The sequence below is a fragment of the Bemisia tabaci genome, chromosome 7 (genome assembly GCF_918797505.1).
Source record: "Bemisia tabaci chromosome 7, PGI_BMITA_v3".
Classification (NCBI taxonomy): Eukaryota; Metazoa; Arthropoda; class Insecta; order Hemiptera; family Aleyrodidae; genus Bemisia; species Bemisia tabaci.
In genome coordinates this window covers 5987695-6002550 of record NC_092799.1, presented here as the reverse complement: position 1 = coordinate 6002550, position 14856 = coordinate 5987695, and the positions used below count along the sequence as shown (strand labels likewise).

The 14856-nt window shown below is 43.1% G+C and overlaps 1 protein-coding gene across 1 annotated transcript; it reads right to left on the bottom strand.

Annotated features, from left to right (window-relative positions):
- Positions 1–1394: 1394 nt before the first annotated feature.
- LOC140225024 (uncharacterized) lies at positions 1395–13088 on the bottom strand (the record flags this gene model as incomplete). The annotated part of the gene is given in 2 exon segments (XM_072302412.1): positions 1395–2019; positions 12848–13088. Coding segments are annotated over 2 exon segments (312 nt in total), but the record flags the coding sequence as incomplete, so codon positions are not given.
- Between the last annotated feature and the right edge of the window lie 1768 nt (positions 13089–14856).

Below are 14856 nucleotides of genomic sequence, written 5' to 3'. Positions count from 1 at the left end.
CTCCTGAGACTCCGAGACCGGGGGAAGGACTGAATACTGATAATTGCTCATTACTTTGATTTTGCTTTTGTATTTTCTTTTCTACCTCCTACCATATCTTTGCCTGAATCTTTGCTGGCTATCATCTAAATTGTGTTAGAATCATACCAGTTAATGTGAGAGATATTGGAAGTTTTAAACTTACTATTGTTGCTCAGGTTATTTTTAATTAGTTTTCAGTATTTCCCCTCCGGTCTACTTTACTGTAAATGTCTAAACTTCATCAGAAGTTAGCTAAGAGATTTATTGGGAATTCCCTTATGCACTGAATTACCAAGTATCGTTTAGCTAGTAATACTCATTGTGATTACCAAAATTTTGCTGTAAAATTAATTCTTTAACTTCATTATGGTGCCTATCCTATTCTCGTGGAAAGTTGAGTCCTTTACCAGGATTATTTGAACTATGCCTTTTCTTTATGAAATTCAGTGCCAGTTATCGGAGTACTTTGAAAAGTTTTTTGGAAGAGAACAAAAAGAGGCGATGTCTTGCGTTCATTGAGACGTTGATGTGTACATAAATTTCGTTCATGTAAAATTGACGTCGATTTGCGGCTGTTGCTTCGTATAATTCAAGATTTGCGGGTTGTGGGCTTATGTCGCGATGCTTTTGAATAATTATTGTAAGTTTCATACCTGTACACATCGCAAAAATTCATGACATTTGCTGCGTACATGAATACGTCTTGCCCAAGAGGTGGTGTTGTAGGGTTTACACGGACCAATTTGACTTCAGACGATTACCCTGTTAAAACTTTTGTGGTTTACTCCAAAATTGAAGTTAAGTCTATTCAACCGATTAATACATACAGACAAATCAGATTTCAACTTACAATTTATTGGAGACTGTTGGAGTAATTGAGAGGCAAATTCTTTTTTAGATACAATTACAGACAAATAAATGGGTATACAGGGTGTCCACTATAATTCCATTTAGGATTTTCCTGATATTTTCCTATCATTTTAGATGAAATTTCCTGATTTTTCGTACGGATTAAGTGTCATTTGTTTGATTTCACAAATCAACATATTTAATGAGTTGAATCGAATGTTTCACTTGTTCATGTACTGAACTGCAGGTAGTTAAATAACGCTTGATGCACTCAGAATTTCATGATCCACGATCGATATTCCTAATGTTTTCCGGTTTTGACTGAAAGTGGACACCCTTTAAGTCGAAAGCGACGAGTGTGGTCAAAATTGACTACATCTCCATTTCAATGTGGAACATTAATGCGTTCAACAGAGTAGAATGGACGAAATATGGTCACCGGCGAAAATTCCCGAAGGAACTGTCTCAGGATCCACAAAATTCCTTCGTCTTTATCACAGAATTGAAATGAAGCTCCACATCACTACAAAGAGATACAATTTATTGAAAGCATTTGATTGTACCAGAAAAAAAACCGGAGAACCAAAATAAAACTCGAACAGAAATTCGATAATCTACACGGAGGTGAATAATCTGCATATAACAAGAACAGCAAATAACAAAGGAGTTTAGACAGGTATCACCAACAAAATATTTACAAATTCGACTAGAGTGTCCGCAGTCCACTCGCCACGAGACGTACATCTAAATATGTTTACAAAAGTGTCCCGAGCAAATATGCTCGCGTCGGATTATCTCATAACCCCGCCCTTGCGACGAAAAAACCCAACTGCGTTTTGACATGAACCCTCGTGTCCATAAGACTCAGTGATTCCGGGGGCTCAAGTGATAATCGAGTTGGGTTCTTCCATCGGTGGAGCGGTGATAATCGCGCGGGGCTCAGACACCGGGCGAGGTGAGCCCGGTGCGTGGGAGTATGGATTTAAAAAATAAACAATAAAAATGGAACAAGTATTAACACTGTTTACTCATTTGGGAAGCTCTGTTTTTCGATTATCACGTTTTAGACGGTCAAATGCTACCTAACGAGCGCCACGGCCGTTCCTACGATGACTGCCCTAATCCAACTGCTGCTGATGAACGAGGCTTCTGAAACAGGAAAAAAACCAAACGCTTGGTGTAAACACGAGCTCCGCTAGACTGGTATATTGATTGAAAAAACCATGCAATGAGAAGACAATCACAACATACACCGGAAATAAAGGATCACAATCCTAACTACTTCTAGCTGATTTTGGCACCAGATATTACCGTAGTTGCACCAGCCAGAAGAGATATGGCAAAATTTGTTGTTCGAAACCTCAAACCAGGGTCGGACTGGCTCGCATCTGAGGGCGCAGACCCTTGGCTGGTTAAAGGGGCGTAATGTGATATTTCCTGGTAGGGCATTCCCTACAAGGAAAGGGGTTCAGAAAATTTTGGCAAATCAGCACAAGTTTACGCTTTTTTCAGGTTCCAAGTTTATTGACCGCACGGAGTAAAAATTGCAAAATTGAACGTGAAGCACATCATTGAGAGCTCACGCTTCGCGTCATCGCGCCTTCAATTTTTCAGATGCAGCACGGACGCCCATCAAGTACGCATAGATGCATCTCTACGCCGTCGTATACACGCATCCTTTCCCTCCCTCTTTGTCCATATTGTGTTTGTTTATTATTCGTAATGGTGCTTCAAGCTCAAGCTGAGTAACACAGCCGAAGGTAGGAAAGATGTCTTCAAGCCTTTTTTTAACTTTTCTCCCGAATCAGAGCGACGCTTCATTGACAGCATAATGCAGAGCATTGAGAGCTCACGGTTCGCGTCAACGCGCCTTCAATTTTTCAGATGCAGCACAGACGTCCATCAAGTACAAATAGTTGTATCTCTGCGCCGTCGTTAACGCGCATCCTTTCCCTCGCTTTATTTCCATATTGTGTTTGTTTGCGTTAATCTTATTTGTAATGTCGCCTCAAACTAGAGCAGAGCATTGCGAGTTCACGAATCACGCCACCACGTCTCACATTTTTTCTATGCAATGTGGACAACCATCTTGCGCGAATAGTTGTATCTCGTTTACATTTTAGATGTCTCTTATTTTTGAATTTCAAGATAAATTAAGGTTAAGTTTGCCCGAGCTATGCTATGGTATGTCAATTTGTCATAGCATAGTCATATAGTCAATAGTCATTTGAATAGGGGGAAATATGTTTAAAGGTCTCGTAAGAGGTCTATAAAGGACGCGTATGTCTAAAAGTCGAACCGACCATCGCTTCTAAGGGAGTTACACATAGAGAATGAAGGAGGGGGATGATAAAGCGCCTGTATGTCAAGAAGAAGGTGAAAAGTTCACAGAAAATTGTTTACGCTTCAGAAAGTAGTTCTAGGACCTCTGTTCACCACTATCATGCGTTAAAGCACCTTTCTTTACTCCTAACTGTCTCTTCTTCCGTTCATTTAAGTAATTTTTCTCACATATTCTCGGTCGTAATTTTTTCATTCTTCTTAATTTGCTATCTGTAAGAGGGTTGCGTTTTCGGCGCGCAAAGGGGGCGTATCTGCCAATGGCAGATTGACCTTATGGCCAGTCCGAGCCTGCCTCAAACCCATTTTAGATAGCAAATCGAGGTAATTCAACAGATTTTCCCTGACATTTCCCGGTTTTCCCTGACCTTTAAAATTCCCTGACATTTCCCGGTTCCCCTAGAGTCCCTTTATACTGAGAGTCAAGACAACATCCCGTCATGGAGTCACAAACGGGAATAAAGATTACAGAAATTAAACGTTTTTTGTAATCTTTGATCGGCCCGTTCTCAAATTCCTTTCTCGGTTCCTTCTCTCATTCCGTTTGTTCCTTGTCGAACCCGTAATTCCCCGGTCCATTCCAGATTATAATCTTTGCATTCGATAAAAATGTAATCTTTATTCCCGTTTGTGACACTGTGAAGGCCTAAAATACGGGAACCAATCAGAAATGGATTCACATTGTCTTGACTCTCAGTATAAAGAGACTCTAGGTTCCCCCTGACTGGAAACCCTGCCGATCCTCTGTGCGGCATGACCAATCGGCATCCGAGGCAATCGCGAAGAACACCGAAAGTTGGGCGATGCGCGGCGGGGTTCACGGAAAAACTATATCGGAAACCGTAGCGACAAACGCGGAACGTATTCCCGGAGTCGGATGTTAAATATTAATTCAGAAATATGTATTTGGAGGGGGTCCGAGCGGGCCGCGGGGGGAGTAATCCTCGGGAAACGAACCGCGCCGGCAGATCGCGTCCCGAAATCGGGAAAAATCCGCGGCGGGCCGCGGGCGGGGGCGCGGCGCGACAGCCGTGCGGGGCCGCTGTTCGCCGCTCCGCTTTTTATTCAACATAATAACCAGATGCTGTAGACACTCGAGAGAAAATGATCAGAAAGAACCGCTCGCTAACGTCGTGCATTTTGGATCATTACCACCGCTCGAGCAAGGATTTCGCTCCGGGCGACGTTGTCGGATCCACCGGGGCATAGAGAGAAAAAAGGAGGTGTTTGCATCTCGAGGTTTGTTTACCCTGTGACGAAGGTCGGTACAACCTGACCAGCAAAATCCGGAATTCGAAGTATGAAAAACGAACCATAATGTCCCATTTTTTGCTGAAATCAACTCATGATATGATTTCAAGCGCTTTTTATACAATGACTTTTTTCCATAAATTACACCATTTCCGAGAAAATTGATGGTAAAAGTCGCTGTACCGACCTAGGTCATCAAAAAAATCCGAGATGCCCGAAATGCAAACACCTCCTTTTCTTTCTCTATGCCACTGGGGGTGGAAATCCAAAGGAAGGAATTTTGTGGATGATCACAGTATAGTCTTTTCATAAGACTTTAATATACAGGGTTGTTTAAAAGTCACGCACCACTGGCCATGAGAGGGGTGGGGTGGCCATCAGCAATTTTACAGTTGCCCCCCCCCCTCCCTCCCCTGAGGGGATCAAAAACTGGAAAGTACCTAAAATAGTTTCCCCTTCGATACGAGGAAAAACGTCATAAACCGCAAATCGATATCCTAATTGGATGTATTTCTGCCAAACAGAACTAAGCGCCAAGGAAATGCATTCCCTAGTGGAAGTCAGCCTTGTGCAGGTCCGTGCGGCGGAAGGCTAGGTCCGTGCAAGTCCCCGTCGCCTCCCGTGAGCCCGTGCAGAGGGAAGCGAAACAAAGGCATAATTTCGGGAATCCCATCCTTCGCACGAGGCTGCACGAGGCTGCACAAGGTGACGGGGACTTGCACGGACCTAGCCTTCCGCCGCACGGACCTGCACAAGGCTGACTTCCACTAGGGTTGCTAGTAAAGGACGGAACGAGTATCGCCAATGCGACCATTTATTAGTCGTCTCTTAATGTTTGAATGCTACGATTAGATTGCAAATATGATAGAAATATAGGTTCAGGCTTCTAGAAAAGAACATATCCACATATCTCCATAATTGAAATTTTCCCTTTTCAACCTGTTTTAACCTGTTTTGAAAGGTTGTCAACAGAAGTACCGGCCGTCTCCTAAAGTTCGGGTGCTATGTGTTTTGATTTTCGGGTGCTCCGAGTAGATTATGAGTATGATTGTAATGTTGTGTCCAATATCGTTCGATCCCTTGTAGAAATTGGACTGAGTTAAGCAGAAAGGAACCAACCCACATTTTGGGAAAAATTGAGTTATGAGTGGTTTTGAACTCAACTATTGCTCTACTATATCTATCGCCAAAAATTCAAAGTTTTTGTTGGAGCAAATTTTGCAGAAATTGAACTTGAATTTTATCTTTTACATTGAGTCTCATGCAGGAGCCAAACTTTAAACCTCTTTTTCTCGGTTCGATCCAGATGTGGCTTGGTTCCTCTGTGTTTAACTCCGTCCAATTTGTCTGTGTACATTGATAGAATTGAGGGCTGAGTTGGCAAGACCGCGATAAAGAGACATTCCACTTTCTTCCTGGCTCTCACTCCTTGGAAACTTCCTGCACTCAACCCTTTTTTTCCGCGGGCTCCCCCCCCCCCCCCCCCCCCGGCCATTAGGTTCCCACCCCCACGGCCAGAAGCCGGGCCTCGTCCGCGAGTCGATACGCAAATCGTCGCCCCTCTCTCGTATGGGCATATCTCAATGTCCACAAGAGACCCGGAAAGCTTAGAGCTATACGAAGCTCAAGGTTCACGTGGAAATCTAGAAACGCCCTTACGTCAGAGGAGCGACGAAACGGGGGCGCATCGGAAAATAATGAGGATTCCCGATGCACGCCGCACAGTGCATCGAGTCAATCAGAAAGTTCGAACTTATAAATGTTTGACTAAAACTGCAAAATACGAGTTTTATTCCATCAAATTTTAATTATAAATGGGAGTTCCTAGGAAGAAATTTTACGAGGAAACGAATGTAACCACTTTTAAAACCTCAGATGTTTGTATGAGCGGAGTTGTGAGCTTGTAAAGTTTCAACATTTTGTCCGACTTCCCCTGATGACTCGTTACACTGTGCGCCGTGCGATGCGCAATCTTTGCCTACTGTTTCGTTTCGGGTCTCGGCTAAACACTTTCCATACAGGCGAATTTGCGGGAGCGGGTTCGGTTTCGCTTTTGTCTTGTCACGCAGTGCCCTTGCTGTAGTTCTAGACCTTTGACTCCTTCACCTATTATTGTGCCTTTCTTTCAGATTTGTACTGCAAATCATTGGTCACTGATAGCTGTGCGATTGTGATCGTCAAAATATTTGGAAAAACGTGCTTTCACACACATAAGTAAGGGAGGGAAAAGAACGATTTTCAGATTTTCCAAAAATTCCAGGGTTTAATATAGATACTGATGACGCGGTGTAATATATAGAACTGGAGAGAAAAATTGTAAACTTCCTCTAACAAGTTTGACGCCCGTTTATACGATCATTCTGTTACACCTTTCAGGCGAGAACACAGCCACGCGCTTTCGTGACCAGGGTGTCTACTAAAACAGGCAGACCAAAAATCAGTACTTTCACAGTACTTATACAGTAATTTCCCAAGAAATTTAGTACCTCCTCGACAGAAAAATTCAGTACTTTATCAGTACCTCCAATTGCGATTGAGCACAGGGTAGAATTCAGTGAGCAATTGCACTATGCTCCAAAAATCAAGAATAAGAAGGAACAAGTCGGATAATGACTGAAAGATCACGAAAGTTTCATAATGAATGATATTTGAGAGGACAATATCGAATTTGATGTCAAATTGCCTACATTTTAACACCCTGACCTAATAAATGTGGGCAAGTTTATGGCACGCTGCGGCTCAGCGCGGCGTGCTGCCAGCTCGAAACGCGCACTGACGCCTACAAACCTAGGGGGAAACTTCAAACATTGGGTAATCCGTGAAGTATCTGCTTAGGTTTGAAGGCGTCTGTGCGCGTCTGGCGCGATTTCTCGCGGAGAGAGCTCCTTAGCAGAGAAACTCGTGTTTCGTGTGAATTTTTTACTTTTGTCATGGGAACGGAGTTCCCCATGATATTACAATCGTTCCGTTGCTATCGCTATGGGATTCCCTATGCCTCTGCGACCTTGAGCGTTTCGCCCAGTCTTCGATTTTTGGTTCATTTTCGGATGTATCAAAAATCGTTGTGTTTTTTAGCCAATCATGTCTCTACGTCAGGTTGTGTAGAATTCTAAAATTCGCTTTCCGCGAGTTTTTTTTCTCCTTGAGATGTCGCGTCTGACTGGTAAATCTGCGCAGAACCACGAAGTTCCGATTTTAGGCAAATTCTTTTTTTTGGGAGGTTCCGATTGGTTACTTTTCGCCATCAGTTTTCTGTTCGTTGGTGCAAAAGATCGCCTACCTCGTTGCTCTTGAGAAGCCGCCATTATCCCACCTCAAATTTTAGAAATAGAAATAAAGAAATAATAACCATCGTACAAGGTGAAAAATTGCTCTGGAGGATTCGGTACGGACAAATAAGTCAAAATCAGACCTCGATTGATTGATTTAATTCATGGATACGCAAATATTGCCTTAGCTCAACTGCCGCGATCGGAATGCATGCTGGCATGAACCTCGAGACACATGATAGCAGAGGCAAACAATGTCTCACAGAGAAAGGCGCTTAGCTCGTTTCTCTCATATCGAAGACGCGAATCGCTCAAGGACAACTCTTGTGATAAGTCCCGCCCATCGTCCGAGTCTTTTAAATGCTATGTTTTCTCCCTCAACCGTGGATCTGTGGTAGCCTAGTTGACTGGGGCGCCCCATTTTTTTGTTAAGGTGCGGGCAATAGGTGATCGGGAGTTCGATACCCGGCGATGGGAGTTAATTTTTAATGGTTGTATTGAATGTTTTAGACCAATCATCAAAAAATAATTAATACTAGATGATAAATGTACGAACATTTTCTCGTGAGTTAATATGTTAAACAAAAATACTGGAATATACCTCCTTCATATAATCAGCCACATGTTTCCCCAAATTAATGACGTTATTTTCTTTTTTTCAATAAAGTTTATTTGCATTCAACGTTCGTAAGTTAAGCAAGATGTACCTATTGATACAAATAGAAAGACATGAAAATAGTATGTCTAACATTTCAGTTGTTTTTTTTTTTTTATTTTTTGTTTTTTTGTCTTTTCAATAAAACAAATTGACTTGGACTAGAATCAGTGTATCTCTGAAGACAAAAGCTAAGTTTTTTGATACAGAAATACTAATATATTCATCCGTTATATAATCAGGGAGATGTTGACCCAAATATTGATGTATATTTTCTCTGTTCGCCCAAATTAATGATGGTATTTTCTTTTTTCAAAAATAAATAAAGCAATGACATGAAAGTAGTAAAGTGCACATCGAACATTTTAGTTACATCTATTTGAATGAAAAAACGGCAACTTAGGAGGCACATAGGTCACTTATGATGCGTATTCGGGCATATGTGTAGAGTAAAAATATCATACTTTACGCCGAAAAAGCGAAACTGAAAGTTAAATGCGTTAACTTCCGAAAACCATGTATAATCCAACGAAAATAAATAATTGGTAAATAACAGCTTTCTTGTATGCAAAGAAAAAAAAATTAAAAATGTTAAAAAAGAGATGTTGACACAAAATTACATAGCCCCTTCAATTCTGAAGATACTGCAAACGAACTGTACCTTAAAATTTTCATATCCCAGAAGCTAAAGTTCCCATGACGAATATTGCTATCGCTAGCGATTGCAAAAACCAACTTGTTTTAATTCTTTTTTTTTTTTTAATTTTCGACTTTTGAAGTTATACACACTGGTCGTGTGAAGTAATTGGTGAACTCTCAACGCTAGATGACGTGTAATAATGAAAGGCGAGTCATGCGCCATGCACTGGAAAAATAAAACACACACACACACACATTGGATCTAGAGCCAAGACTCTTGAAAACATCGACAAGAAAAAATACTCTTGATTCAATCGGATTTTTGCTTGAATCAAAACGAAATCCGCTTAAATGAAAAGGCTTGGTTATGGATTTAAGCTAGATTCTGATTGAATCAAGAGTACTTTTTCTTGTCGATGTTTTTAAGAGTCTGTACTCTAGATCCAATGGGTTTTTTTCCAGTGTGCGCGCTGCGGACGGCGCAGGGCGGCTCATGAAATTCTTCCCTGCGCTCTGTCGCTCCGATTGACGAAATTCGGCAAAATTGCTCAAATTGTGATAAATATAGGAAAAAAAGGAAAAATTCCAGACTTTCTTCGTAATGCCGCACTTTTTCAGCACTTCCGAACCGGCCGTTAAAAATCAGTACTACTTCCGGACTTGTAGACACCCTGTGCTGCCAAAAATATCCGAGCCCGAAAAGCAGCTTTTCACTGGCGCTCATCCCAAAGCTCACACACGGGCCGTATATTGAATAGGTGAAGCGCGCGGTAGAACATCTGCTCCTTACCGGGCCATTACCGGGCGGCTGGCTGGCTATTCAATCACGCGCGCGGATTTTCGATTCATACCCGTCACTAGGCCGGAACCGCGCTGATTTCCGTCGGGTCCGTCCCGCCAGATAAATTCGCTCCTTAATTAAAGGAGCCGCCCCTTTCGCTAAATTTAATTAAGGTTTATTTAATTAGCCGAGCGCCGAGCCCGCTGCAAGGCCGTGCAATAAAATGGACGCATTCAAATCCAAACCGCCTATCTCCTCTGAGACGTGGGCCCTGCCGAGCGTGAGTCCTTACGGGGTTCGGGGCCCGGGTCACGATGGAGATAGGCTCTTTTGGTTTCAACGCGTCCGAATGAGATTGAATCTCCGGCGGCCGCCCGAGCGATGTTAAATGCAGTCGTGATATTTTTCCGTCTTCGGCTTGATTTATCTTGTCCCCCGTTTATGATCGCCTCTCTTGCGCGGCTTTTTCGCCGTGTTTCCGTCTTCGCGGTAGTTGAGTTATGCGTTTTCTGTCCCAAATCCCTCATACTTTTGGGTCGTTGGAGTGGAGGGGAGTCAAAAAATCCCGTTGGTTATGGTTGACAGGGAGACGGATTTTCTCGAGAGGTTCTCCACGAAGCATATAATTGGACAACATTTAGCAATGCGGGAATAATATTTCAGCCCCATCTTCAAAAGCGCGATCTGCGTGTAGAAACTTGTGGTGTACATGCTGTTTCAAAAATTAGCAAAATTGTGCAGTTCATAATTGCAATTTGTGTTCAGATTGAGATAGCAATGAGGGAATATTATTTCACCCTCAATAGCACGTATCTGCGTATACAGAAACTTGGGATGTACCCGCCGTTTCAAAAAGTAGCAAAATAAGCAGTTCCTATTGGCTATTTCGGGTAACATTGAGAATTCATTGATAAAGGAATACTATGTCAGCCTCATCTTCAAAAGCGCGTATCTGCGTATAGGAACTTTTGGTGTACGCCATTTCAAAAAGTAGCAAAATAAGCAGTTCCTAATTGCAATTTATGGTCAGATTGAGAATTTAGCGATGAGGGAATACTATTTTAGCTTCATCTTCATACAAATATACTCGCCCAACTTAGCCAGAAAAGGCCACCTTATTTGAAATGTTACTTTCTAAACATTTTTACCAAGATTCTTACCATTATTTTTAACGTTAGCTGCATAGATTTTAATTTTAAAAATAAGTCTGCAGTGCAGTCAGTTTTCTTAATTTTCTTTTACTATGAATCAAGTTTTCTCTACTTGTTCTTTAAATAATGAACAGTATTTAGTCAAATACACTATCATAGAGACTCAACATAAAATTCACTATTTTTGGTCAATTTTCCACAAACATTTTTAACGTTAGCTCCATAGATTTTAATTTTAAAAATAAGTCTGCAGTGCAGTCAATTTTCTTACTCTCCTTTTATTGAAAATTGAGTTTTCTCTACTTGTTCTTTACATAATGAACAGTATTTAGTCAAAGACACTGTCATAGAGACTCAACACAAAGTTCACTATTTTTGGTCAATTTTTCACATAATTTTTATCGCTTGCTTCATAGATTTTAATTTTAATTATAAGTCTGCAGTACAGTTATTTTTCTTACTTTTTTGTCTTAAAATATTAGTTTTCACTATTATTTGGCATGGCCGCCAGGATACACACAAGAGTGTACAATGATTTTCCCTGACATTTCCAGGTTTTCCATGACTGCGGCAACTCTGTCATTATTCCACGATAAATCCCGGGTTTATCAGTCCTGAAGGCCACGAACTTAACAGCCACCTCAGTTTTGAGTGTTTTCTCCAATTTTCCCGATCCCTCACATGGGCATGGCCCCCAGGACATCTCTCTCAGACAATAGTATCCAGGATACATACAAGAGTGCACAATGATTTTTCTCTGACATTTTCGTCATTTTTCCCGATATTTCCAGGTTTTCCCTAACTAGGGCCACCCTGTTGATTCCCCGATAAATCCCGGGTTTATCAGTCCTGAAGGCCATGAACTTAACAGCCCCTTCAGTTTCGAGTGTTTTCTCCAATTTTCCCGATCCCCATATGGGCATGACCACCATAGGATACACACAAGAGTGCACTTGAATGGCACTGTTCATTTTCCGATCAAATGAAAGTAAGTTAATGATTTTTCCCTGACATTTTCGTCAATCTCCCTGACATTTCCAGGTTTTCCCTAACTGTGGCAACCCTGTTTATTCCCCGATAAATCCCGGGTTTATCAGTCCTGAGGGCCATGAACTTAACAGCCCCTTCAGTTCTGAGTGCTTTATCCAATTTTCCCGATCCCCCACATGGGGGCAAGGCCTCCAGGATACACACAAGAGTGGACTTGAATCTCACCAGCTGAATCCGAGGAGTCGAGAGATCCGCGGACGGAGGAGACCATGGGTCTTTCCCTGACATGTTCGTCATTCTCCCCGAATTTTCGTCTTCTCCCTGACATTTCCAGGTTGTCCCTGGCTGTGGGAACCCTGTTTATTCCCCAATGATTCCCAGTTTATCAGTCCTGAAGGCCATGGAATTAACAGCCCCGTCAGTTTTGAGTGTTTTCTCCGATTTTCCCGATCCCCCACATGGGCATGGCCCCCAGGATACACAGGAGAGTGGACTTGAATCTCACCAGCTGAGTCCGAGGAGTCGAGGGAACCGCGGACGGAGGAGACCATGGGTTTTTCCCTGACATTTCCTGATTTTTCCTGACTGTGGCAACCGGCACTGTTCATTCCCCGATCAAATAAATATGACTTAATGATTTTTCTCTGACATTTTCGTCATTTTCCCTGACATTTTCATGTTTGTTGTTCCATGGAGTCCACGTGGCAACCCTGTATTCCCCGATAAATCCCGGGTTCATCAGTCCTGAAGGCCATGGACTTAACAGCCCCCTTCAGTTTTGAGTGTTCTCTTCAATTTTCCCGATCCCCCACATGGGCATGGCCCCCTTTTCTCCAATTCTTCCGATCCTCCATGTGTGCACGGCCCCCAAGATACACACAAGAGTGAACTTGAATCTCACCAGCTGAGTCCGAGGAGTCTAGAGATCCGCGGACGGAGGAGACCATGGGTCCGGGAGAGTCGTCGAGCTGGAGCTGGGCGCTCCGCTTGAAGACGCCGTAGACGTCGCTTTCGCACTGAACGCGAAGTCGCCCCAGCCGGAAGTTGGTGATGAGCGCCTCCAGATACGAGACCGTCGTCCACCGCTCGATCCCGTCTTCGCTCGGGGCCTCGTCCTTCTCCTGCAGTGACGTCACCTTGTCAGAGCTAGTAACCTGAAACAAGATCACGTCATCGTCACCATTGAGCTTGGTTTCCAATCGGACGAGATTGTAACATGCTGTCGCAGAGTATACGTTACAGGGTAGAGTTTAGAAATTGAGTGAGTCTTCCCCTCCCCTACATGAGGAGTGCAAGGTGTCTCCTAAAAATACCACCCCTCACCATTTGGACCTCTCCTTAGTGACGTCACCTCGTCAGAGCTCGTTACCTGGGACAAGATCACGTCATCGTCACCATTGAGCTCGGCTTTCAATCCGACGAGATTGTAACATGCTATCGCGGAGTATACATTACAGGGTAGAATTTAGAAACTGAGTGTGTCCCCCCCTCCCCTACATGAGGAGTGTAAGGTCAGGGTGGCAAAATTTCATGAAAAATACAATTTTGAAATTTCACGTGAAATATTTCATGAAATTTCAGAAATTTATGAAAGATACTGAAAAATATCGGTTCCTTTTCGTGTTTCGTAAAAAGTAAAATTGTGACTTTCTTCTATTTTGGTGTGTTTGAGTGCGGGTTGCATACTCTAGCCCCTGAAATATATGAAATATTTCAGTCTCGTGAAATTTCATGAAATATTCCACTGAAATTTCCAATCCTTCATTTCTTTCATACGTTTCATACCACACTGTGTAAAGTGTCTCCCAAAAATCCCACCCCTCACCGTTTGGACCTCCCCTCCGATTTCCTATTACAAGCAACATTGCAATTCGATCAATGCTGCCATGGAAATCAGGTTGCGGTTATTTCGCACCTCCAAAGGGAAAAAGAGAAGGAGACTTCAAATAAACACTTGTGATTGTTGCTTCTATTCCTTACGTGCATCCCGTTCCCTTCCCTCGCACCCCCCTCTCCCCATTTTTTTTTTTTTTTTTTTTTTGGTGTTCACAGTGGCTGAGCGACAGAATTCGGGAAAGAAACCACCGTTGAGAACCATTCTCACAAAGATTTTGGAAGAAAACAAGTGTGATCTTCTGGATCATCCACTGCGGCCGCCATTTGTCAAATGCTCAAATGGGCATAGTATCTGTTGCATACGCGTCACCAACAATTGACACAAGACGCATGCCCATATTGCCGAGTCCCTTTAACGTCGGTGATTAAGGATTCTGTATTGGATGCAGTTTTTTTCGCTGTCCATCCGACATTTACTTCGGAAGTTGCAGAGCCTCCTTTAGGCCGGGGGGGGGGGGGGCAGGCGCACTTTAGACGTAACCTCTGCTGGGCCATCACAACTACCGAGAGGCAGGGAGTATCTGCTCTCCCAGTTGGGAGTATTAGACTCTTCCCCACCTCCACCAGGACGGAGGACGCAATTCGCTTCCAGATCTTTTGAGCCGGGGTTTAATGTAGTCCCTTCTAGCTACTCTCCAAGGCAAGAGCCAGAAGAGTCGGAGGAGGGGCTTGATGGACGAACGACAAACCAATCGGAAAGGCACGATGCGAATCTACAAAGAGCCATTGGGAGAAGCTTAATAGAGTCAGCGTTTGAAGAAACTCTTTGGAACACCTTAGATGTCGATGATTCAGGAAATATTTTTGCAAGATTCCCTGTGCGTAGGTGTTAGTGATGGTGCGGGATCCCTGCCTCCGGGGCTCGGGCTGTCTCAGCTGCGTCAGCAGGGCGAGTCATCCTACTCGTCTTGATCCCCTCGGGGTTCAAGGCGGCCCCGGATGTTCCCGCCAATAAGGCATATCAGCTGGAACAGTCTGGGTCACGGTTGTGGGGGTTGCCATGGGAGTAGAAGT